This window comes from Gasterosteus aculeatus, chromosome 6 (assembly GCF_964276395.1).
Source record: "Gasterosteus aculeatus chromosome 6, fGasAcu3.hap1.1, whole genome shotgun sequence".
NCBI classification, from domain to species: Eukaryota; Metazoa; Chordata; class Actinopteri; order Perciformes; family Gasterosteidae; genus Gasterosteus; species Gasterosteus aculeatus.
The window spans coordinates 19,405,979-19,430,986 of NC_135693.1; the positions used below are offsets into that span (position 1 = coordinate 19,405,979).

The window sequence follows — 25,008 nt, forward strand, 5'->3', positions numbered from 1 at the left end:
TTTATTTGGGGTTTTACGACACTTTAATTTGTCTTTATCCCGGAACTGACAGAAACCTTATCGCACGTTGCAGAAATCTATTGGTTGGCAAAATTGGCGTCATGGGCTAAGCAGCGTTCCCATTGGCTGCCGTCTTTCTGGCACGTTCTCATTGGCTGGATTGGCTCCGTTGTCTAAAATATCATCAAACTAAGGTTAATGGCGTTTTCCCCCAGCAGTTGCTATTTCATTTAACGTTTAAAAAAACACATTTCTGTGACGTCCACGGGAAACAGAAGCCAGTTGTTTTAAGGCGAAAGCCCATTAAAGACACTAATATATCTCTATATATTTGAGCGTGTACCCCGTTGTCGCCTGTGCGGGATTGCTGTGGTTGGGCTCGAACCCGCAGGACCAGGCCGACCCGCTTCGACTCTCTCTGCCGCCGCCTCCTGCAAGTCACACAGTAAGAACATGCCTCTAACGGTACCGCATCGCACCTCTCTGTCTGCGGACATCACCCCGGTCTAAAAAGCCCGCCCGGCGAGTGGAGCTGGTGCGCTTAGCTAGCTAGCTGTTAGCCCGACGGTTGCTCTGGGTTTTCAACGTCAAAGTGTCGTTGTTTCTTTCTTTTTTTTTAACGTCAACTGTGGTTTAAATCGAACACGTTCGTGTGGCGTTCAGGGCCCCGTCGTAGACTTCGGTTATGGTTAAATAAAGGCGGCACACTCGTGAAGGGGAGTTATTTGTTTTCTTTAGCACGCACACAAACTCTCTCCACCCATCGGTCATTCTTGGATTTATTCCCGCCGTGTCGCCTGTGAAGCTCCCCGTCACGGAGGTCGGTTCCCGGTGGAGCGGGGAGCAATTCGCCGGTTAATAATTGTCGATTTGATGGCGTATTGGAAGTATAGCGGAGGAGGGGGCGGGGCCAGAGGGAAACTAACACGCGGGGTCTGTGACGTGTCGAAAGTATAAAAAAAAAAAAAGCGACGCAGAAGGAGGAATGCGGGTAGAAAAGCGCGAGTGTCGCGGCGCCCCGGAGACACCATGACGCTGCTCGGGGAGAAGACCTTCACCTGCGAGTGGACAGGTTGTGCTCACCTGAATTAATGAGCCGGTGGCTACGCATTATTCCTCGAAGAGACTTTTTTTTACTCGATGATACCTCGGCGCTCACCGCGAACGCTGCGGAGGATTTAACTCTGTTCGTTTTAACTTGAAGTATTTTCTTATTTTTTGTTGGAGGATTTACTTTATTTTCTAACGAGATCGTGTTTCTGAACCGGTCGCCAGTTGGCAGCTTTAAACATGGCACTTTATGTAGAAGGTAAGTAGATGGACATGTTTTAATATGCTCATAATTGAGGTTTACCACTTAAAAAAATAAAATCAACTTCTCCAGGAGTAGTTTTTTTTTTCTCGTTCCTTCCCTTCTGGTGTCTTAGGGATGCTCTTCAGTAGTTCCATTTTCATTTGAACACAATGATGTTCCTCACATTGTGGCCGGGTGGCTTTGCAGACCGGTGGTGAACACATCCTGGACGTGATGGACAGCTGTAATTCACTCACGTCCTCATGTATGGTGTCCTCATGTATGGTGTCCTCATGTATGATGGATTCGTGGGCTCCACCATGTGTGTGTCCGCGCTGTCCGGTTTGCATGCTTACACACAACCACCAGCGCCTCGTTGCTGCCTGCGTCCTGAAGCTGCTCCACTATCACTTTTGGGCATTTTTTAGAAAGCAAACTATCACTTTAGTGTTGATAATCTCTAAATCACTTCATCCGACGATGTGGCTGCAAAAGCTGCAAACTCGTCATCCTCCCCAATGTAGGAAACGGTGAGGTATTTTGCACTAAACGATGGATGTACTCATCAATGAAATGGATCTATAAAAGAGCAGATTGGTGGATTGGGAAAAATTACCCACAGCTTGGCAGCTATGTGAATTCCTTTCCTATCTCCTTCTTTCATTTTAACTGAAGTGGAATCTTACTCGCTTCTGTTTTTATGTCACACTAACGCCTCCCTGAACCTGTTTGACCAGAACAACTCTATTAACAACATTAAAAACGGTTATTACCATGTATGCCAATTTGAAAGCAATTAATTGCAAGGTGTAATATCTATAACAGCTGAGGAAACTACACAATATTTCTGAGTTTAGGTAAAAATAATGGTTTAGTTTCCATATCTGTATTGTGACTTCTAACATTTATAATGACACACACCTGATAGCCACATTCAAACCTTCCTGGTGGCTCCAGAATATTTTTATTTATTTTATCGACAAAGCTTAGTTTCTCCAAATTAATTTAGAAGGAACCACTTTAAATCTTGAGTTTGCCAAAGAGAAGTGAGTAAAGAAGTGATTCCGCATTTAAAAAAGCATTAAAAGACCAAAACAACGTCTTGCAAAATGACTCCTGTTCTAGTTCATACGGCCGCCCTTGAACAAATAGCTTCTTACTCAACATTCATGTGATTATGTCATTTGATCAACGGCGGCGTAGAAATGAGTTTTTAACCATTTTAAGTCTTCAGTTGTGCTCTTAAGTTTCTACAAAACCAAAAACTACCAGTTAATAGTTTGCAGGACTTATCGTAGAACCGCAGCAGAACATTCCGTTTCTGCCGCAGATGGTTTGAGTTAAGAGCCATGTGTCAGAATTCAGGCATGCTTGAAAACTCTAACCCCCCCCCCCCAGGTCTGAGTAAAGGAGCGGTCCACGAAGGGATGGCTCAGTTCCAGGAGATGATGCGGCAGCAGCTGGAGAGCTCCATGCACGCTGAGCTGGAGAAGCTGCTGAACACGGCCGCGGGTGAAGAGCGAGAGGTACGGCAACCTCCTCCCCCCCCCCCTCCCTCCACATCGACCGCCTGGTTGTGATTTAAAGGGCCGGGTGGGGTCACACACAAATACTGTGAAAACATAAAAGTGACACATACTGCAGCGCCGCGCCAACACTCACAGACACACACACACACGTCATGAAGTCACAAACACCCGTTTCGTCGGCCCGGTAGTGACGTAATGCGTCCTGTCGATTTATCCTCGACGTGGCCTCAAATTCATCAGAAAGTATCATGAGTTGATTCGTTGTACTTCAATGTGAATCATAGAACCACGCGGCGACCAGGTCCTCACAAACGCCCTCAGTACACACTCCTAACTACACACTGGTCAAGCAAGTGGCTTCCAGAGTGACCGACCGACCATCCTACTAATGGATTATTCTGCCGTCAAAGACTGTTATTAATCTATTCTACGTCATATGAAGCATCTGCATCGTGCCTGAGATGAATACAGGTTTAAATGAAGCCCCGTTTGTTCTTCCAGGTGTCCAGGAAAGACTTTGAGGGCTTTAAGAATCTTTTCCACAGATTCCTGCAGGTGAAGGGTCCGTCGATCGAGTGGATCAAGATCCAAAGACCTCCAGAGGACTCGGTACGTCCACTTCATTCGTTCTCTGTGTGCGAAGGAGAGTTTATGGTGATGGAGCAACGCATCTCTAAAAAATAACATCCGACCAGCATCCCCATGTTTCTGTCTTACCACTGGATATTGTGTTGAGTTCCTGATGGTTAATGTGTGCACACAGTGTCTGTTGTCAGAGGCCACATAGCAAAGATTTAAAAATAACCCCAAGTATGAGTGAACACACCTCTAAGCCCACGGGAGCCTTGCTTCTACTATCCAGTTTTGAGGCTAACATCTCTCTGCGATGCTTAAAAACTACATTTATCTGCAAAAAATGACTTTGTTGTTGGTGACCTTTTCCTGCTGGTGAACTAATCGGTTGTTGGACTAATCGGACGTTTGATGGCGACGTTTGATGGAGGAAGCGCTGTCTGTAACTGGAAGGTCAAACTGTTCACGGTCCTCGTTGTATACGTTATAGACGTTGTATACAATAAGAATAAAGGAGGGCCTTCAGTTGCACCCTGGGGGATGACGGAGAAGCCGGCTTCCTGACTTTGAGAGTCACTGTTTACTTTCCACTTGAAAGTCGTCTTTTGCCGCCGTGTGCTTTTTGGATCCTTGGCTCTTGTTCCTCGGTGTTTCCCGACTGTGAATCATTCACCTGTTTTTATTGAAGGACTGTAAATCACACCGTCGGCTCGTGGTGAATTCCTTACTCTCTGGTTGATTCTCAGTCATTCAGCAATTGTAAAACCAAGTTTGGAGCTTGTGTATCTAACGAGGTAATTAGTAAAGATCACTTGTGACCTTTTGACACCCGGTTACACAGTTTAGAACCATCAAAGCTGAGTGTGTGTGATGGCTTCTATCTACTAGAGTTATGCTTCCATGTCTGAGCGAGCAACGCGTCCCTCGCGTCCCCTTTCGTCCGTCCCACTGCTACGCGGGACACGTGCCGTTTCACTGGGGGTTTGAGCCCCAGCGGAGCCACTCGTGATGCAATCACACGCGCCGCATCTCAGGAGCCGGCTCGTTGGCAGCAGCGTCGGCTTCAGCGTTATTAATGTTTAAACCCAGCGGGACAATGAGCTGGGGTCAAAGGTCGGGTTAGAGGAAACAAGACGTTTGGACACATTAGTTCTGGGACATTGGTCGCCGAGGACCAACTGGTTTCATTAAATTGTAAAAACAAATCTCCCAGAGTTGAACCGACCAGCCATCAGGTGAGTGTCATGTAGGTGTGATGGGATCCATCGTACCTACATGACACTACAGACACAGGTTATAAAATCCACATCTGTGAATAAATAACAGTAGAAATGACTTTCCACCACTGATACGGATCCTGTGCAAGGTCACAGCGTCACATCTACTGCCCCCCCACGCTCAGCTGAGTCATGACATCTGCTCTGGTTCAGGCTGAGCAGGATTTCCTGGTTCTCCTTGGCGTTCCATCACAAGGGAGCCTTCGGTTTCCTGGTTATGTGGGAAGCTCAAAGATTGAACCAGTTTGTGATGGGTTCAGACGGGGTGGAGTCCTCCGCCGGTTGAAATGCTGCGAATCAAAAGTCAGTTTCATGTTTAAGTTCAACTCGGCCAAACCCATCTCATCGGTCGGGTTCTGTTGTAGTTTACAAAGCAGGGCGTTAATATGTTTCTATACATTTGTAATTGCTGACGTTGCCGCTGTGAATTGTTGAGTTGAAACCAGACAACATGCTGATTTGTTTGTATTGAGAGCAGATTTGACCAAGCGATCGCTTTGTGAAACATGAAGTGATTTTCATATGTGCCGTTGAACGTCATGTGACCAAAGTTCCCTTACTGAAGCCGACATGTGGCTCCTCCACACAGTAAAATCCCACTTTTAGTTCAGGAGAACCTGTGACTATGGAAACGGGCCCGTGAGACTGCGATTGTGTTGAAAGCTTTGGCGCACAGCTGCATCCCAACAAAGGCATTCAGGCAAATAGATGACAGATGTTTGGACATCTGCAATAAACGGCAACTTGACAACTTTCTCATTAATTTCATCGTGACATTAGTGACTTATTTAAAAGGGGCTCCGTTTTCATACGTTGAGCTTGCTTGGTTCTTAGTAATCATTACAATCAATGCAGACCAAATACTGGCATGAATTTATTTATGTGCAATATCAATATCTCATACATGGAATATTGTGAACTCCTTACGGTCACTCTGCTATTTAGCTTCCTACTGGTGAACTATTCTTTAGTGTCTCCACTCTGACTGGGGGATTAAAACGATTACAATTGTTCTTTAAAGTATCAGTTATCAACCAATAACTTCATAGGAGCCAAAAAGGAAACATTTCTTTAGCTGATTGTACCAAATATAATATCTTCATAACTGCATTATTACCAAGAAAAAAGTAAAAAACTCTAAAAAAACTATTCTAAAACTACATCTTAACCCCCCCCCCCCCAACACACACACACACACACACACACACACTTGCACTTGAAACACAACCAGAGGTCCAGAACATGACAAACCGGCTGGTTTGTGTGTCGCTTCCTCTGGGCCCTAAAACGCACAAAGCCTTCGTCTGTCTTCCTCCTCGGTGGAAGGAAGAGCCGTCGCACAACTCCCCAAAGCCGCCCGGTTAGTTTGAACCTGACGGAGGACACGAATGAAATGCGGAGTTAAGTAAAGACGGCGGAGAGGAGACTCCGGCTTTTGAGGACGAAGATTGAAGAGGGAAACCTGACGAATTGAAGAGTAGAAACTGAAGACGAGTCAACCAAACTAATCCAACAACCGCTGGAGTCTAAATCCTCCCCAACGAGATGAATAATTCAGAAGCTTTTTGAGTCCATGAAGCCGGTTCACGCAGAGTGCTGCAGCTCGCTGAGACCACGGGCCGACCCGCGGGAATTATCCATCCACATATTGCCGTCTTAAGGTGTGGGGAAGATGGACATTTCTCAACCAGATACTAAAAAACTGTTATTGCAACGTAAAGCGCGAGCATATCATCATATCATTTATGTTTTGAAAAGACAGCATCTGCGCAACAAAGGGAAACTGACTGTGCGTTTTGTAAATCCCAACCACAATCTATGATCTCGCAACACAACCGAAGAGAGCGCTGGAAAGTCTGTACATGAGAAGCTGACGCAGTAGTGGAGACGTATGGAATGCCGTTTTAGTCAAAATTAATCGTGGCTACATCTAACATTCAGAACAGATAAGAGCCGTGTGCAAAAGAAGGCTGGCTAAGGGACTGGATATTCCTGCCGACAAGCTGACTAACTTTGTGTTGTCCGGTCTATCAACCCGAGAAATCCAATATACAGGAATATCCAGAGGCGGGCGTCCAGCACCTGTGCTTGTAGTAGCAGCGCTAATCTCACGTCCCTTAGCCAGCCTCCTTTTGCACACGGCTCTGTTGTCTGTTCTGAATGTTAGATGTAGCCACGCCCCCTGATTTGCATATAAGAATGTGAAATGTAAAACGGCATTATGAAATAAAAGTACCATGAAATAATTAAATGTATTTAATATTTATTGCCTAATTTATTTCATGATGTATTTCAAATGCATGTTTCATGTATTTATGTATTTATTCATTTATTTAATTTTGACTAAAAAGGCATTCCATAGAGACGCCACTGATTGGTGGTCTGGACTGACCTCCAGTCTGCCGAGTCCTCCTGGACTACATAGGTCCCCGTCTTAGTGAACAGGAAGTGACCATGTTGGGACTGAGGAAGACGCAGACGCTGTATATGTGGCTGGTAGAGACCTGTCAATCAGCGTGTAGCTCCGCCCTAAAGCATCCCCTGCGTTATGGTCTGTTGGACTCTAAATGGACAATTTACTAAATGGACATCATGCTGCAGCGAAGAAGACGTGAAACTATAGACTGAGACCATAAACGCATGTGTACAATGTTTACTGAGGGAATAAAACAAGAGAGAAGTAGTCGTTTCCTCATAGTCTCCCCCTGCTGGTCACTACACAGAATGCAGCTTTACTTTTCATATCTGGAGTTTGCCGCCTGGTCCGCTGTCACTGATAGTTTAGATGGTTTACTTCTCCGCCTCTGATTTTCTAACAGAAATGGTCGGAATCCGCTGTCCCTGAATGACTTCACAGGGCTCGCTGCTTCTAACTTTCATTTTAAAATAAAATCCAAGTGAAAGTGACCTTGTTTCAGCCTGAAGAGAAATACTACGAGTGTGCTGCTTTTGCTTTAAATCTTCAATTGAAACGAAGCGTCTCAGGGTTAACGGGATGTGAACAGCTCCTTCCTGTGAGACGAAGGAAGATCTGCTGAAGTGAGCTGTGATGCAGCTACATACTCACACAGGAGTTCATCATCTGCACCACTTACACAAACGCGTCTCCACACGGGTGTTTTTTCTTTCTGCAAAATAACAACACATAGAAATCAAGGAGCTGTAAAGCGTTTTTTTTTTTCCTTCGTTAAATGTTCCCCGTCTTTCTCCTCCAGATCCAGCCGTACGATAAGATCGCCGGCACCGCTCCGCCGGACAACGTGGCCGACTGCCTGAACAAGCTGGTGGTGGTGAAGCTGAACGGAGGCCTGGGCACCAGCATGGGATGCAAAGGCCCCAAGAGCCTGATCAGCGTCCGCAACGAGAACACCTTCCTGGACCTGACGGTGCAGCAGATTGAGGTACGAGTCATTTGCTCGTAGACGTCTATGGGACCGGTGGAGTCGCCCCCTGCTGGTCACTACAGAGAAGGAAGCTGTCACACATATTCACCCTGACCAAGACCTGACTGGAAATGTAGAAACTAGTTCATGTGGAGCACCAGATACACTGTCGAGGAAATGCAGGCGAGGTTCTGGTAGACTTCCATCGGAGGCCCCGCAGAGTCCGTTATTTGGGCAAAAGAGAGTTCAGTGTGATACCTGGAGGGGGGGGTGTGTGTGTGTGTGTGTGTGACTCACATTACCTCCTGAGTGAATCGGCTCATTTAGAAAAGGGAGAATGGATCCCTGTTTTTACACACACACACACACACACACACACACAGAGACAGACTTGTACTCTGAGGACGAGTGAACTCTCAATCATGTAGAACGTTTACTGCTTCACCTGAAAGACCGACTCATAACACATTGAGTTAAAATAGTATATGTAGATTTTGACAGTATTGAAATCCCAATGTATTAATGTTTTATATTTTTATATATTTCTTCATCCTAGAAAATTATATTTCATTATTATAAGTCAGTAAACGATATGCGGCAGCCCTAAATCATATAGTTAGTAGTTGTGTGGATAAAATGTTAAGATCCTAAATATTTGGAACGTTTTGAGGCCTTCCGGTTTCTCCTCGTGTCCTTTTTATATCTACTATAAAACATTAAGCTCTAATGTTCCCCAACAAACCAGAACAGCTGAATTATAAAGTACATTCTGCTTTTAGATGCACCAACAGAGGTCCTTTTAGTCCTCCGCGGGTGTTTACACTGTCGTCCCTTAGTCCCGCCTCCCACAGAGTGCGTTCGTGTGCGGCGGGATGGCTCCGCCCCACAAAGCCCTTTGACACCCTGAAGCATCGTCACGGTTCTCAGAAAAGGTGTGTTTCCTTTTAAAAGAGGTTGTGTGCACAAGCAGACGCATGCGTGTGCACACAAACATGTAAACGTGAATCCAGACGTCCGCCGGAAGGTTTGAGTTCTCATCGAAGTCCATCGTGTCTGGATGGTGACGACGCTCGTGCTAAAGTCAATGTTTGCCCCCCCCCCCACAGCACCTGAACAAGACTTACGACACAGACGTGCCGCTGGTCCTCATGAACTCTTTCAACACGGATGAGGACACAAAAAAGATCCTGCAGAAATACACACACCACCGGGTCAAGATACACACCTTCAACCAGAGCAGGTGAGCAAACACGCTAACGCACGAGCTAACGTGGACAACCGTCGTCCTCTGTCAGCAGAGCGGAAGTGAGACAGGACGTAAACGTCTGTGTCCTCTGTGGGTTCCATTACTAGTTCCTCTTTTTGAAATGTAAGTTTTTAGTTTTATTTTAAATGCAAATCCAGCAGACTGTTTCTTTATAACTAAATTAAATCTAAATGATTGTTTGGAGTTGTTGTGAAGAGTAAATAATTAGTGGACGGGACTAAAAACACAGAAATGCGCACAACAACACTGATAACATGACCAAATAAAGGTCAGCAGCTTTATTATAAAAGTTTACAACTCGACAATGTGTTTAACAAAGATACAAAAGACGTCTTAACACAGAAAAGTGAATTCTAAAATCTTCAAGAGGAGGCATGAGAAGAAGATCACTGCGACCCTTAATAAGTTTCTCTGCGCTTCCTCTTCCTTCTGGGTCGAGAGGTCACAATGTTCTCTGGTCTGTTAGAACATGAAGCCGTTTGAAGTCAGAGTGTCATGTGACTCCTCTGCTCTCAGCTGACCGGCTCCTCTCGGAAACACTTTCTAAAGCAGACGGGATCCCTTTGATCTCTGAGAGACGCTTTGGCTTGTTGCCTCACCGGGACACACACACACACACACACACACACACACACACACACACACCTCCCTGCAGCGATGAGGAGGATTCCTCTCACCAGGTTTAGTCTTTGTGTGATTAATCTCGTTAATGAGACGCAGACTGATTCTGGAAGAAGTTTTTCGGTTTGTTCTCACGCCGACGGACTTCAGTGGTGAAAACTGAACTCTGGATAAATAATGATGTGACGTGTCACTGAGACCCGTGTGTGCTGATTGAAGATTGTTGGGTGGCCGAACAAGCTAAATAAACTTTAAGATGACTTGGTACTATACAAAGTCCATCAAAAAGATTCCAGTTTGAAGAACATTCAAGTTGTCTTTTAAACATTTTCTTACCAATAGTGCAACATTGAATCTGAAACTAAGTAGAGCAACTATGATGAAAGTGAACCTTCTTCTTGAGTAAAAGTGTTGAACGCCGAGAGGAGATTCTGGTTTGTGCTGCAATAACACTGAATACCGCAGGAAGTGACCTGCAGACTGACTCCTCCTCCATCCAGGTACCCGCGCGTCAACAAGGAGTCCCTCCTCCCGGTGTCCACCGGCCTGAGCATGACTGGGCAGAGCGCGGAGGGCTGGTACCCGCCGGGCCACGGGGACATCTACGCCAGCTTCTACAACTCGGGCCTGTTGGAGCAGCTGATCGCGCAGGGCAAGGAGTACATCTTCGTGTCCAACATCGACAACCTGGGGGCCACCGTGGACCTGCACATCCTGCACCACCTGGTGAACCAGCCCAACGGCAAGCGCTGCGAGTTCATCATGGAGGTGACGGACAAGACGCGCGCCGACGTCAAGGTGGGTGGAGGGCGCCGCCGTGCATCCACAGTGCAGTGAGGACGTATGTGGATCTATCTGCACACATGGGCGTGATGTTTGGGCTTCAACGCAGTTTAATCCAACCAAAAACAAATGTCTTTATTGCTGCATTTATTATTTGGGAGTAATTGTGGGAAAATGGAAGACAACTGACATTTTAGAACCTTGTCGTTACTACTAGAGATGATTTTTTTCTTTATATTTTGAGTATCCCGGTCAAAAAGGTTTCCATTCACAATATTATCCCAATAATCCCGTTAAATGTATTTCTGATGATTCTAAGAAACACACGAGACACGTGTTTTTCTTTTACAAATATCCCTTTTTGTGAACATCTTGAATAAATCAGTCCTTATGAATAAATACAAGGTACATACATTAAAGTACCAACATTATGTGAGTCGGCTCTTTCTTACACAACAATTTAAGATTTCAACCATAATGGCAAGAGAGCTTTTTCAGGTAATATCCCTGATTTATGATATGATTGCTGATTAATTCGTAACGTTCCATCTCTAGTCTGCTTTCATTGGAACGACCTTCACGGATGAAATCGTCCCAAAAGAAGAACCGCGCTCTGGATTCATAGAATGTGTGTTTGCTGGCTATGAGTAATATCTGTGTCCGGTGATCAATACACAGGATGATGGATCACTGGACACGTTCACGATAGTATTAAATAGGCAGGTGTTTTATTATGAGAAGATTGAATTTATATGTTATAGAATGTAATGTTTGTCTCTGTCAGGGCGGCACGCTGATCCAGTACGAAGGGAAGCTGCGTCTGCTGGAGATCGCTCAGGTGCCCAAAGCCCACGTGGACGAGTTCAAATCCGTCTCGAAGTTCAAGATCTTCAACACCAACAACCTGTGGATCTCTCTGAGCGCCATCAAGCGGCTGCAGGAGCAGAAGGCCATGGACCTGGAGATCATCGTCAACCCCAAGGTGAGCAGATGACTCAACAGCTGCGGTATCCTTCCAGTCAGTAGGACTCGAGGTCCCACGGCGAGCTTCAGCTGGCAGGAGGAAACCTTAGTGAGTGCAGCGCTGACGCCGCTAGTCTCAGGAGATGAACACGCGAGAGGGGCCGATGGGTGTGGCCAGATGTTCGCGTCCCTAACCGCCCTCCTTCCCGCAGACTCTGGACGGCGGGCAGAACGTGGTCCAGCTGGAGACGGCGGTCGGCGCCGCCATCAAGTGCTTCGACAACGCGCTGGGCATCAACGTGCCGCGCAGCCGCTTCCTGCCGGTGAAGACCACGTCGGACCTGCTGCTGGTCATGTCCAACCTGTACAGCCTGGACGCCGGCTCCCTCACCATGAGCCCCAAGAGGGAGTTCCCCACCACGCCGCACGTCAAGCTGGGAAGCTCCTTCACCCAGGTGACCGCCAACAATGATCATGTGACGGGTATTTCTTTCTACTTTTATCGGCGGCCAAAGTGGCTCCGGAAGGAAAATACAAATAAGTAAATTATGGTAATTGTTGCTATTATTGTCGGAGAAATGTCTCAAATAGTTGTAATTCCGAAAGGTTTAAATGTTTTACAAGAGTAGTTTGAAGCTTCCGTCCCTCGTGTTCAGGTGCAGGAGTACCTGACCCGCTTCGAGAGCATCCCCGACATGCTGGAGCTCGACCACCTGACGGTGTCCGGAGACGTCACCCTCGGGAAGAACGTCTCCCTCAAGGCAAGAAAGGACTCCGCCGTTTTTAACAATCACATCCCCCGCCGCGTGCGTGTTTTAATGTAACGGAACCTTCCTCCTCTCAGGGCACAGTCATCGTCATCGCCAACCACGGCGATCGGATCGACATTCCCGCCGGCTCCATGCTGGAAAACAAGATCGTGTCGGGGAACCTGCGCATTATGGACCACTGAGCGTCCACACACACCCTCATCATGTGACCCAGTCTGCCTCATCCCAGTTTGTTGTCTCAGTCCACTGTGGGAGGAACAGGTTGTTATTTAACCTTTAATAGTGTACATGAGCCACTTGTAGACGCTATATATGTTATTAAATAACTTAAATCTATGATAGAGAAAGAAACACGTTTGTATTTCATTTTTTACCCTTTTCTAACTTGTTTTTTTCTGCCAGAGCAGATTCACCATCTCTTCTAGAGTAATATTAATAATCTGTGTGTCGATCACACAGCAAACAGGGGTCATGAAGTCAGATTTCTAACTGTTGATTCCATAAAGACGTCAATTCAGCCGTGACAAGAGGGGTGATGGATCTATGTCTCAACTGCAAGTGGAGGAGATGTGTGTGTGTGTGTGTGTGTCTTTTTACTGCCCTCCAGTCTTGTTTGTTTTACGTAACGCCGTGTGTGCGTCCTCGGCAGCCTTTCTTTGTACACTCCCTGTGATGTCACATTATGATCTTTGTGTCCAGTGAAACCTCCATGAGGCCTCGGCCCAGCTGTCACTCGGCACGCGCACACACACACACACACACACACACACACAGCCTGTAAGCAATAAGTGTTGATCTGTGACCACGTGTCGAATAAAGTGCAATATGACCTAATGATTGAGATCTTTATTTAATAAATTAAAAATGGAAGCTTGCCCTGGTAGTTCCTGCTGAGGTAGGAAGCTCCATCAGCCCAATCACGGACCTGCAGGAACTCCCCCTGATATCTGAGACAAGTGCTGAGCGGCGTAGACTTCTCGCTCCACCACGCAGAGGCAGAAGCCCCACCGGGCCCCGGCCATGTCCCGGACGGGGCTCCACCTGTCGGTGGCCCGGTCGTAGCGCTCCACCTGGCGGACGCAGCAGGGGTTGTTGTAGCCGCCGGCGGCGTACAGCTTGTCCTCCAACACTGCCAAGCCGAAGCTGGAGCGAGCAGAGATCATGGGCGTCCCCTCGCTCCACCGGTTAGAGGCCGGGTCGTAGATGAGGACTCTGTTCGTGGCGGAGAAGTGTCTGACGCCGCCGACCTGAGGACGGACACCCCCGGGGTGGTGTTTTAATGTCAACGAGAAGCGTCACCTTCACCCAAAGGAACGGTTCCCGAGCCACCAATAGAATTGAATGTGTCAATTACGGTCTTTCAGAAAGAAAATATTCTGTTGATTCATGAAGTCCATCTCAAGGAGAAAAAGGCCCCACGGGTAGTCTGTGAATGAACGACATCAATGTGCAGCTCTGCTTACTACGTAGATCTGGTCTCCGTAGGCAGCGGCCTGCGCCACGTTGCAGCCGGCGAGCATCGGGGCGATCAGCGTCCACTGGTTGGCGTGAGGGTCGTAGCACTCTGCGTTGGCCCCAGCTGTGTTCAAGGGGATGCCATCGAAAATATACACCTGGGAAAAGCCACGACAGTTCATGTTGCCGCGGTAACTGGCACTATGACGTCATTATTATCAAATTCCTCTGCTTCCCGGCGTCGGAAAGCCACAACGCCAATGAAGATCACGACTTCTCTCTCGAGTTATTTATGATCTCGATGTTTAGTAAACGATGACCCACGTAGAGTCAAATGGGGATCCTTTAGGGCGGGGCTACTGTGATTGACGGGTCTCTACCAGGGACGTATTCATCTCGAAAGACGCTTCTTTGCTTAAAGATGGTTTTCATCCCTATGCGCAGCCCCTATAGCCCCCCCCCTGTGACGTCACCTTGCCGCGCAGCGCCGCCGCACAGCTGTCGCTCCGCTGTCGGTGCATCGGCGCCAACAGCGTCCAGTTGCCGGTGTCGGGCCGGTATCGCTCGGCGGTGCTGAGCACGCCGAAGCCGTCGCAGCCCCCCATGGCGTAGATGCAGCCGTCCAGCGCCACCACGCTGAGGTGGCTGCGGGCTTTGCGCATGGGCCCCGCGTCCCACCAGGTCCGCGTGGCGACGTCCATCGCGCGCACGCTCCTCAGGTTCCGCTCCCCGTCGAAGCCCCCGATGCAGTACACGGCTCCGTTGAGGACGGCGCAGCCGTGGAAGCCCCGGGAGGGCCCGCGGGCCACGCCCATCCAGCGGTCGGCGCGCGCGTCGTACAGCTGGACGTGGGTGTTCGGGACGCTTCTGTCCCAGCCGCCGACGGCCAGCAGCGCGGCGGGGGGCAGGCGCGAGCGGGTCAGCGGCCTCTCCGCGGCGGGCTTGCGCATGGCCGTCATGGCGTTGAGCACCATGGTGACGCACTCCAGGCTCCTCCTCACCACGGGGTTCTGACTCACGCCGCCAGCCAGGTGGCGGCTGGGCATCAACAGCAGGCGCACCTGGAGGAGGGCGAGACGTTGTCCAGGTGAAGACTTTGATATCAAACGATGGTTCTTTTTTTTAATCTTGTTTGAGACCTTCGACGGTCCGTTAAACGTGCACCATAAAGACACCACGTCCGTGCGCGCGCGCGCGCTACACCCACGCGTCATGAATCCGCGGTCACCTTGCTCATCAGCATCACCAGGTGGCAACAGCGGTCCTCGGGGGCGTGGCCCACCCAGCGGAGGACGGCCCGGAACACGGCGTCCTCCTGCCCCACGTGGAGCTCGTCCCGCTCGATGACGTCCGCCAGCTGCCAGGCGGAGAGCTGCAGGAAGTTCTCCGCGTGCGCCGCCACCTCCTCGAAGTGGCGCAGGAGGTGGTGGTAGGCCTTCTGCCTCAGCTCGGGCCGCCCGTGGGAGTCCGCCAGCAGCCACATGTCCACGCAGTTGGCGGAGGTGAGGCGGCCCTCCAGGAAGTCGCAGCAGGCCCGGACCAGGGCCGTGGCGGCGAGGCGGCCCGCCGTCTCCAGCAGCTCCAGCACGTTCTCCGGCGTCAGGGCCGCGGAGCCGGTGTAGGCGTGCTGCAGGAGGAGGCGCATGGCGGCGGGCGACACGTGGGGGAAGGTGTAGATCTTCTGCGGCGCCGGCGGTTCGGTGCAGAAGAGATCTCTGTGGGGCCCAGAGGAGGACTTCAGGGAACCAGAACTTTGTCATGACAATTCTGCCCGAGAGGATTATTTAGTAAAAAGATGTGATGCAACACAAGATATTTCTCAAAGTCAAGTAAATAATTCCATGGAACCAAAAAATCCATATTTACAATGAGGAGGTGTGATACTGTATACGTCTGGTAGACCTGTCAATCACACTAAGTCCCGCCCAAAGGCCTCCCCTGCTCTATGGTCCGAGGGACTGAAGTCATTCTGTCATCACGTCTGTCATTTTCAAACTTAGTCTTCAGCCCTGACTGATGAAAAACATTCCTCCATCGCTCCAGCAGTGGCCCCAAAACTCCAGCTGCTGCCACACACACACACGCACACACACACACACACACACACACACACACACACACCTGAAGTAGGCGCTGCAGTTGCAGAGCACGACCTTGTGGACTTTGAAGTCCTCCTGACCGGCGACGCGGATCACAGCGTCGCACAGCTTCCCCTCCAGCCGCAGGTCGTTGAAAATTGAGCTCATCGTTTGCTATATTTATATTCATATAATACACGCGTGTGTGTATAGAACTTATTTATAGCACCTTTCCAAAGAATGAAGCCTCAGTGAGTCACTGACAGATTGTTTTCATTTGAAACTCAGTTTCAAAAAATGCTTTGGTGTTTTCTCCATAAATTTAAAACCTAAACAAACATTATAGTTTGTGCACGACATCATTAACATAATATATAAATCATAATAACAAAAGCTTGTTATTCAAATGGATTCTTGTAAATCAGATAAACGCAACTCGACAACAAATCAACTCAAAAGTTCAATGAAATAAACAGGTTATACAATTCAATAAAGAGAATACTTCGTTGGAGTCATAGTACCTTATACTTAACTACTTTTAACTTAACTGCATTTATTTAAGGTACTAAAATATATAAAGTAGTTAGAATTAGCTACTCTGACAAACCACATTAAAATCCTGCTTACTTCCAATAATACGATAATACGTGAAGCAGCAGTCAGTTACATTTAGGTAATTTTTTACATTTGTTATTTATATTCTGTTTGGATTGCAGCGCTCATGTGACATAATGTTATATAATGTTATTATAGGGTTCAGGTCTCAAGCTGCAACACAAACAGATTTACTTTGTATTTCCTTCATCATAAACCAGCACGAAATGTGAAATGTGTCACTTTTACACTTTATTGTTTAAAGTTGTTACAAAAAAAGTGTTTGCTGGAAACATTCTTTGCTTTTTGCCTTAACAAGCACGAGGAGAGGCCGAGGAAGAGGAAGAGGAAGAGGAAGCAGAGGAGGAGGAAGTAGAAGATAACAGTACAGAGACACAGAGTGAAGCCCTTTACTCACATTTTACTCAGAGACAAACAAAAAAAATCGGGAGGAAGAAAACTGACGTTTGTATCACAAGGAAACCTCAAGAGAGCTGTGTGTGTGTGTGTGTGTGTGTGTGTGTGTCACAGGTCATTGTGTTCTCCCTGAGGTGACCCAGTGTGTTGCAGTCCGAGTCCGAATGAATCCGTGTTTATGGAGAACGAGTGCGTGGTAGAATGAACACACACACACACACACACACACACACACACACACTCTCTAATGGGTTTCTACAGTACGACTGTGTGTCTCTCTCAACAGAGTGTGTGTTGTTGCGTCTTCCACGTGTCATCGATTGTAGGATTTGTGACCTCTGACCTCACTTCTAACACTCAGCGTTTGATCTGATTCGGCGGGTTCGTTCAATTCTAGATTGATGGTCGTGTGCGTTTGGTTTTAAGAGCTAAAGGATTTAATAAAGCATCAAATTAAACATTTCTGGACCAAAATTGGGATTAAAAGTTTAAGCGAGGAGCACCGAACGTCACATTCATCTTGAATCGTTGCTTTACTGAAGAAACACAGATGAGAACTTTCGTCATTTTAGTTTGTTAAATCGTACATAAATATTTAAGTCAAATCTCAAATCAGCGTCTCTTCTCTTATAAAATCAAAGCTCTTATGGGATTAACTGCAACGATTCATCATTTAACGTTTTCATTCACCTGCAGGCTTTTATTTTTCAGGCCTACGTAGTTTTAAACAAACGCTCGTACAACAACAACAACAACAACCACAAAGTGATTGTTGAAGCTCGACAGAGAACCGTGCAGCATGAATCCACGTGTGCGTTTGTGTGTTTTAAACCTGAGTCAAACGGCTACAGTGAAGCGTGTTTGGATGGGCGGGACTTCCTGCACTGCGACCACTCAGGTGAGAGAGAGAAGCACGTTTTAAGTTCCCCTCCTCACAAGTCATCTGTTTAGAATCTGCGTGGGCCTCTGAAAGCGTGTCGGACGTGACACAAGCTGAGGTTTGTTATTTCAGATCAATGCCGGGATCAATACCCGTTATCAGCGTTTTACCTGTGCAGGTGAGCCGGTTTGATTGTGTGTGTGTGTGTGTGTGTGTGTGTGTGTGTGTGTGCTACATCGCTGCCAACATGTGACCAGAGGAGATTCACTCACCAACAGAAAGGCGTCAGTGGGACTTTAAAGGGAGGGAGGAGTCCATCCGAGTGTCACACACACGTCTGGAGGGCTCATTTTCCCACAATGCTTTGTGAGGTTTGAGTTCCAAATCTATTGCTTTGAACGTGAAAGGAGGGGCGGACACACGAGGTCAGAGGACGAGGGGGGTATAAATAGGACAGACCCGAGCGGGAAAGACGAAACCCTCAGAAGACATTTAAAACTTTGTATCTGATCAACAATATACTGTATTTTAAAATGAAAACACTACGCACGGATAACGGGTGAAGCCATAAATAAACGTCTCTGTTTAAATTAGCTCTGAGATGCACACACATGGATATTGCAACAATAAACATGAATACGTGTTAGTAATTTAGAAAAATACTGTTGCTGAAAGTTATTTTTAAGGAACAAACAAAATGTTTAAGCCAGCAGTGTCCTCGGTCTGGTTCTGGTTTCACGTGAAAATATAGAAATCTTTGTCGTCATTCATGAAAAAAAATCAATACAAAGGTCACTTAAAAATGAGAGAGAGACAAAAAAGTCGGGATCAAAGTTCATATTTCAGCGGCACAGGAAAGAAAACCAAACGTGTGTATCCCCCGTTCCGTACTGCAGGGTCTGCCTCACGCAAAGCATGCTGGGAAGCCGCCCCCGCCTAGTCCAGCGGCCCCTAGAAGATGAGTCTGACGAAGCCCTGCTCGCCGCTCAGCTGCTGGGCGCAGAAGGGGCAGGCGGCGTGGAAGGTGTGCGTGCCGTGCGGCAGCGGGATCTGACTCCAGAAGGCCGCCGTCTTCTCCGAGCAGACGTGGCCGCAGGGGTTGAAGGCGTGCGTGGGGGGGGCGGCGTCCAGGTAGAAGCCCGCCTCGCAGCCCAGCCAGAGCGGCACGTAGGGGCCCTTGGCGCGGCACATGGGGCACTCGCGCTGGCGGCCCTCGCGCTCCTCGCGGTGGTTGCCCCAGTCGTGGTAGCCGTGCACGTGGCCGCACTGCAGGTACACCCACGGCTGCTTCTCGTCCGGCGTGTCCTTGCGCCGCATGGAGGGGAAGGCCAGCGTGTTGAAGCCCACGGGGCACTGCGGCCGCGCCGCGTTGATCTCCTGCCGCAGCGCCTCCAGGTGCTTGAGGGTGGGGGTGCGCGAGAGGCCCTCGGCGGTGCGCCACAGCAAGGTGGCGCCGCAGAGGTCCACCAGGGAGCCGTCCACCAGCTCATGACTCTCGGCCTCCACCTGGAAGGAGGGTTAACGTGTTTAAACTTATTAAATATCGATTGTATATATGTCCTCAAGTGTCTAATAAATAATATCTCTCTTTTCATATTATTTTTAGATTCAAAAGCTACAGATTATTTTATTTCTTTCAGGCAATTCTCAACTATCCCATATCTTGTTCCGCTATGACGGCCTGTCACGCCACACCTTATTCCCAATGCATGCTGGGAGAGGCTCCAGCGCCCCGCTTATTGTGGATAAGTTGTAGTGTCGGTCTGGGAACAGTAGGGGGCAGCGTAACGCAGAAGAAGGGAGAAAGGACAGGAAAATGCTGGAACACACTAGCGAGTATCCCTGATGTGCGTAGCACACATTCTGGACCGGGTCAGAGGTCACGTTCTTCCAGATGTTTAGTCGATCACACGCTGAAACATTCAGACTCTCGAGACTCAAAGTGGCTTCACGTGGAAAAACAAAACATGTATTATTTTTATCCTGTAACGTAATCATTAGAACTAATAACTTAACATCATAATGTAACTGATGCCCTGCGTGCGCCAGCTGTTAGCATTACCAAGTTAGCAAAACATTGCTAATCGAGGGCATTGGGTCTGGCGTCCGGCCGCTGAGGTTCGGCCAGTCGGAGTGAAACAAACCTGCTGCACGAGATCCATCTTGAGCCTTTTTACTGCCTCAGCACCAGAGCAAACTGCTTCTGCTGAACGAACCCGTCAAGCTGAGAGAGTTTCATGTGACGACGACGGCGGAATAAACGCCTGCTGAGACGCCTTGAGGACAAGAACAAAAGACACGCGGACCTGAGCGAAGACCAAATGGTACACAGGGGGAGAAGAGGAGGAGGTGGAGGAAGGGGAAGGGTCAGCTGAGCCTCAGCTTCACCCTCTCATGCTTCATGTGTCCGCCTCCCACGTTCTGCCCTGAAGAGAGACACAGGACGGAGACACCGATTAGAGACATGTCTTAATATCACACGGCTCGCTCTCCTGTGAAGCTTCCACTGACCGCTGGAGGTCCACGTTGTCACTTGATCTGACAGACACTCAAATGTATTCATCTGAATGAAGCTCAGACCCAGCAACACCCCCCCAACCCCAAAAACAAAACCCCCCGGCCGGCGGTTCACTCAAACAGCTGGTTTAAAGTGTGTGTGTGTGTGTGCTGACTCATCAATGTTTAAAGACAAGAGCAGCACAGAAACAGAACATCAGGTATCAGATGGGGCCTCCTCATAGAAGCCACACGTGAATAAAGGATCGGGAGTGTTTCGAGGAGGTGGGGGCTTTAATCCTGCACACACTAATGCCATCAGAGCGCCTGGGAGGAGTTATTCACGTATTCCAGTGTTACTGTTGCACCCGCTGGCTGGAAACCATCCTCCCCATCACACCAATTGGTTCCTCCGGTGTCAGAGGCCTCGTCTCACGCTGTCTTGTGAAGGTGTGAATCTTTACAGCAGTTTTCTGTTTGTTTTTTTACTTCGAGGTTGGGGACGTTTTGTTCTTGATGGAGGCCAGGAAGGCAAAATAGAGGCAAACGCCCCCCCGCCCACCCCCTCTTTGACACAAGGGTTAATCCCACCTAATGACATGCAGTGCATACTAACGCACCAGGCTCTGCACTGTGTGCGTGCACACACACGCTGTGTGCATTGATTCCTTGTGTCTATGGATGCAGACGCTGAAGACCTGAAGGGTCCCGTTATTGAACCTGGTGCTGAGTCAGCGTCCCGTCTCAGGTTGTCTGTTATCAGGAAGCAAACAAACCTCTCAGGGGCGAACAGTCACCAACAATCTTTTTGTTTCTGGTCAGACACGTGTTGCACTTTGGACCGACCACCAATGGCAGCAGTTGGTCCTGATTCCCAATCCTGTATCATAGGACTACAGTAAAAAGGATTCACAACCAGGTGAAAGATCCTCACAGTAACTTACAGTAAAATGGACCGTTGTCTTGAGACGTCTGTAAAAAGGCACCGTGGAGAGCGACTTTGTGCAGGAAGTTTCTGACTCAGCTCTGAAGTGAAATATAAGATCTCTGCTGAAGCCCGTATGGATCCAATGTGTGTGTGTGTGTGTGTGTGTGTGTGTGTGTCTGAGCCGCTGCAGCTCTGCAGGACTCAGCTGCTGCTTGGCTACCGAGGCACACGGCGCTACAACAACAGAGCAAGAGCCCAGCGGGCCGGCGGCGCAGACCTCAGGTCGGGGGCCCGTAACAGCACGCTGCTGGCGGCGGGAACAGCAAACCAACCTGGTTAAACTCCCCCGAAGGAGGTGGTGGACACGTGCACACGCACACATGCACACACTTTTAGGGTGACGGCGCTCTGTGAAGACAAACAACCAGAGGCGGAGCCTCTCGGCAGGCCGGTCAGGAGATACCGTCACCAGAGTGAAGGAGAACTACGGCGAGGTGTTGACCTTTGTCTAGATCCTACGGGACGCGCTGATGAGGAGCCTCAAGGCCGAAGCTCATTGGCTCTGTGACAAACACACTTCACAGGAACTGGAGTTAAAATCATCCATTTCCAGAGTTTCAATGGTTCACAACATGAGAATAACTATCAGTCGAGTGTTATGTCCATTTGAGGCTACGCTCCGATCAGACACAGCACTCTCTTCTAATTTGTGATTTATTACAATAAATCTGTGTTTCACTACATAGAGGACATGTTATAACTATCATAGGATTGTTATATATTGTTATTAGGGTCCTCGCTACGACTAGTCTTAGAGGAACGTATTGTATTTAAAAATAAATTACATATGAAAAATGTATAAGATGAGAGAAGCTGACAGAAGCTCAAACGTATTCATCTGAGTAAAGGTCAAACCCAGCATCAAACCCCAAACCAAGACCCACCGGCCAGCGGTTCACTTACACAGCTGGTTTAAAGTGTGTGTGTGCGCTGAGTCAGCACACACATGCACATATTCATGGGGGTCTCTATAGCGTCCCCTATCAGGAGTCAGGATCAGGAAACAGGAAACATTTATTGCCAAAATATGTCAGACATACAAGGAATTTGTCTTGGCAGTTTTTTTTTAGGCCAGTTTTTTCCCAGATGTCCGATTGGACTTGGAATTTGGCACACAAGTGCTCTTGGACATGCTCTACAAAAAAGTCAACCATGGTATGGAAATGCAAGGGGTGTGGTTAATCTGGCAAGACACATAATTTACAAATGAATTGGCCTGCCCTCACCAAAACTATTACATTTCACCAACCATTAACCCGTAGGTTCCCTATGTGGCAAACACAGGTCTTCCTCCCCTTATTATATATCATTATCGTTGTAATCAATAATTGTTCTGATTATATTGATTGTTGTGAATTTTTTTTTCCACAAATCATTAACCCAACGGTTCCCTATGAGGATCACTCCTTTTGTTGTGCTGTCAATTTTGTAGAAAGCAAGATCGGCAAACACAGGTCTTCTTTCTTCCCTTATCACATATAATGATCTTTGTAATAAATCATTCCTTTGAATATTTCTTTAATATTTTCATGAATATTATCTGATTCTTTTCTGATTATTTTTTGGATGATATTTTGAATTTTTTTTTTCACCAACCATCATCCCACTGGTTCCCTATGAAGATCACTCCATTTGTTTTCCTGGCAAGATAGTAGAAAGCAAGATATGTGGCAAACACAGGTTTCCTTCCCCCCTTATCACATTTGATAATCTTTGTAATCAATCATTCCTTTGAATATTTCTTGAATATTTTCATGAATATTTTCGTGAATATTTTTGGATATTTTTTTGAATATTTTTTGAATATTTTTTGAATATTCTTTGAATATTTTTTGAATATTTTTTGAATATTATTTGAATATTTTTTGAATATTTTTTGAATATTTTTTATTTCACCAACCATCATCACACTGGTTCACTATGAAAATCACTCCTTTTGTTTTCCTGGTAATATTGTAGAACGCAAGATATGTGGCAAACACAGGTTTCCTTCCCCCCTTATCACATATAATAATCTTTGTAATCAATCATTCCTTTGAATATTTCTTGAATATTTCCGTGAATATTTCCGTGAATATTTTTTGATGATTTTTTGAATATTTTTTATTTCACCAACCATCATCACACTGGTTCCCTATGAAGATCACTCCTTTTGTTTTCCTGGCAATATTGTAGAACGCAAGATATGTAGCAAACACAGGTTTCCTTCCCCCCTTATCACATATAATATTGTAATCAATCATTCCTTTGATTATTTCTTGAGTATTTTCATGAATATTTTCGTGAATATTTCCGTGAGTTTTTTCGTGAATATTTCTGTAAATATTTTCGTGAATATTTTTTGATTATTTTTTATTTCACCAACCATCATCACACTGGTTCCCTATGAAGATCACTCCTTTTGTTTTCCTGGCAATATTGTAGAACGCAAGATATGTAGCAAACACAGGTTTCCTTCCCCCCTCATCACATATAATATTGTAATCAATCATTCCTTTGATTATTTCTTGAGTATTTTCATGAATATTTTCGTGAATATTTCCGTGAGTTTTTTCGTGAATATTTCTGTAAATATTTTCGTGAATATTTTTTGAATATTTTTTATTTCACCAACCATCATCACACTGGTTCCCTATGAAGATCACTCCTTTTGTTTTCCTGGCAATTTTGTAGAACGCAAGATATGTGGCAAACACAGGTTTCCTTCCCCCCTTATTACATTTGATAATCTTTGTAATCAATCATTCCTTTGAATATTTCTTGAATATTTTCATGAACATTTCGATGAATATTTCCGTGAATATTTTTTTGTTTTTTTTGATTATTTTTTGAATATTCTTTGAATATTTTTTGAATATTTTTTGAATATTTTGTGAATATTTTTTGAATATTTTTTGAATATTCTTTGAATATTTTTTATTTCACCAACCATCATCACACTGGTTCCCTATGAAGATCACTCCTTTTGTTTTCCTGGTAATATTGTAGAACGCAAGATATGTGGCAAACACAGGTTTCCTTCCCCCCTTATCACATATAATAATCTTTGTAATCAATCATTCCTTTGAATATTTCTTGAATATTTCCGTGAATATTTCCTTGAATATTTTTTGATTATTTTTTGAATATTTTTTATTTCACCAACCATCATCACACTGGTTCCCTATGAAGATCACTCCTTTTGTTTTCCTGGCAATATTGTAGAACGCAAGATATGTAGCAAACACAGGTTTCCTTCCCCCCTTATCACATATATTATTGTAATCAATCATTCCTTTGATTATTTCTTGAGTATTTTCATGAATATTTCTTGAATATTTTCATGAATATTTTCGTGAATATTTCCGTGAATATTTTTTGATTATTTTTTTGATTATTTTTTATTTCACCAACCATTATCTCACTGGTTCCCTGTGAAGATCACTCCTTTTGTTTTCCTGGCAATATTGTAGAACGCAAGATATGTGGCAAACACAGGTTTCCTTCCCCCCTTATCACATATAATAATCTTTGTAATCAATCATTCCTTTGATTATTTCTTGAGTATTTTCATGAATATTTTCGTGAATATTTCCGTGAATATTTTTTGATTATTTTTTGAATATTTTTTATTTCACCAACCATCATCACACTGGTTCCC

The 25,008-nt window shown here is 46.4% G+C and overlaps 3 protein-coding genes across 4 annotated transcripts; 1 reads left to right on the forward strand and 2 right to left on the reverse strand.

Annotated features, from left to right (window-relative positions):
* Window positions 1–79: 79 nt before the first annotated feature.
* Window positions 80–13,294, forward strand: ugp2b (UDP-glucose pyrophosphorylase 2b). 2 transcript variants are annotated; one of them, XM_040170282.2, is made up of 10 exons: window positions 80–1,309; window positions 2,693–2,820; window positions 3,325–3,432; window positions 7,889–8,074; window positions 9,163–9,296; window positions 10,445–10,742; window positions 11,512–11,709; window positions 11,903–12,145; window positions 12,347–12,451; window positions 12,535–13,294. In XM_040170282.2, exons 1-10 carry the CDS (start codon window positions 1,291–1,293, stop codon window positions 12,640–12,642), a joined length of 1,527 nt encoding a protein of 508 aa, XP_040026216.1. In that variant the 5' UTR covers window positions 80–1,290; the 3' UTR covers window positions 12,643–13,294. The 2 variants fall into 2 exon arrangements, with proteins under 2 accessions (XP_040026216.1, XP_040026217.1); XM_040170283.2 differs by having other exon boundaries at window positions 140–445.
* LOC120815450 (uncharacterized) lies at window positions 13,292–16,859 on the reverse strand. The gene is made up of 3 exons (XM_078104260.1): window positions 14,389–16,859; window positions 13,924–14,073; window positions 13,292–13,707 (listed from the first exon to the last, which is right to left on the reverse strand). Exons 1-3 carry the CDS (start codon window positions 15,673–15,675, stop codon window positions 13,378–13,380), a joined length of 1,767 nt encoding a protein of 588 aa, XP_077960386.1. The 5' UTR covers window positions 15,676–16,859; the 3' UTR covers window positions 13,292–13,377.
* LOC120815453 (E3 ubiquitin-protein ligase pellino homolog 1) lies at window positions 16,819–20,311 on the reverse strand. Its single transcript, XM_040170286.2, has 2 exons — window positions 20,029–20,311; window positions 16,819–19,390 (listed from the first exon to the last, which is right to left on the reverse strand). The coding sequence occupies exons 1-2, from the start codon at window positions 20,044–20,046 to the stop codon at window positions 18,836–18,838; spliced, it is 573 nt and encodes a 190-aa protein (XP_040026220.2). The 5' UTR covers window positions 20,047–20,311; the 3' UTR covers window positions 16,819–18,835.
* Window positions 20,312–25,008: the final 4,697 nt, after the last annotated feature.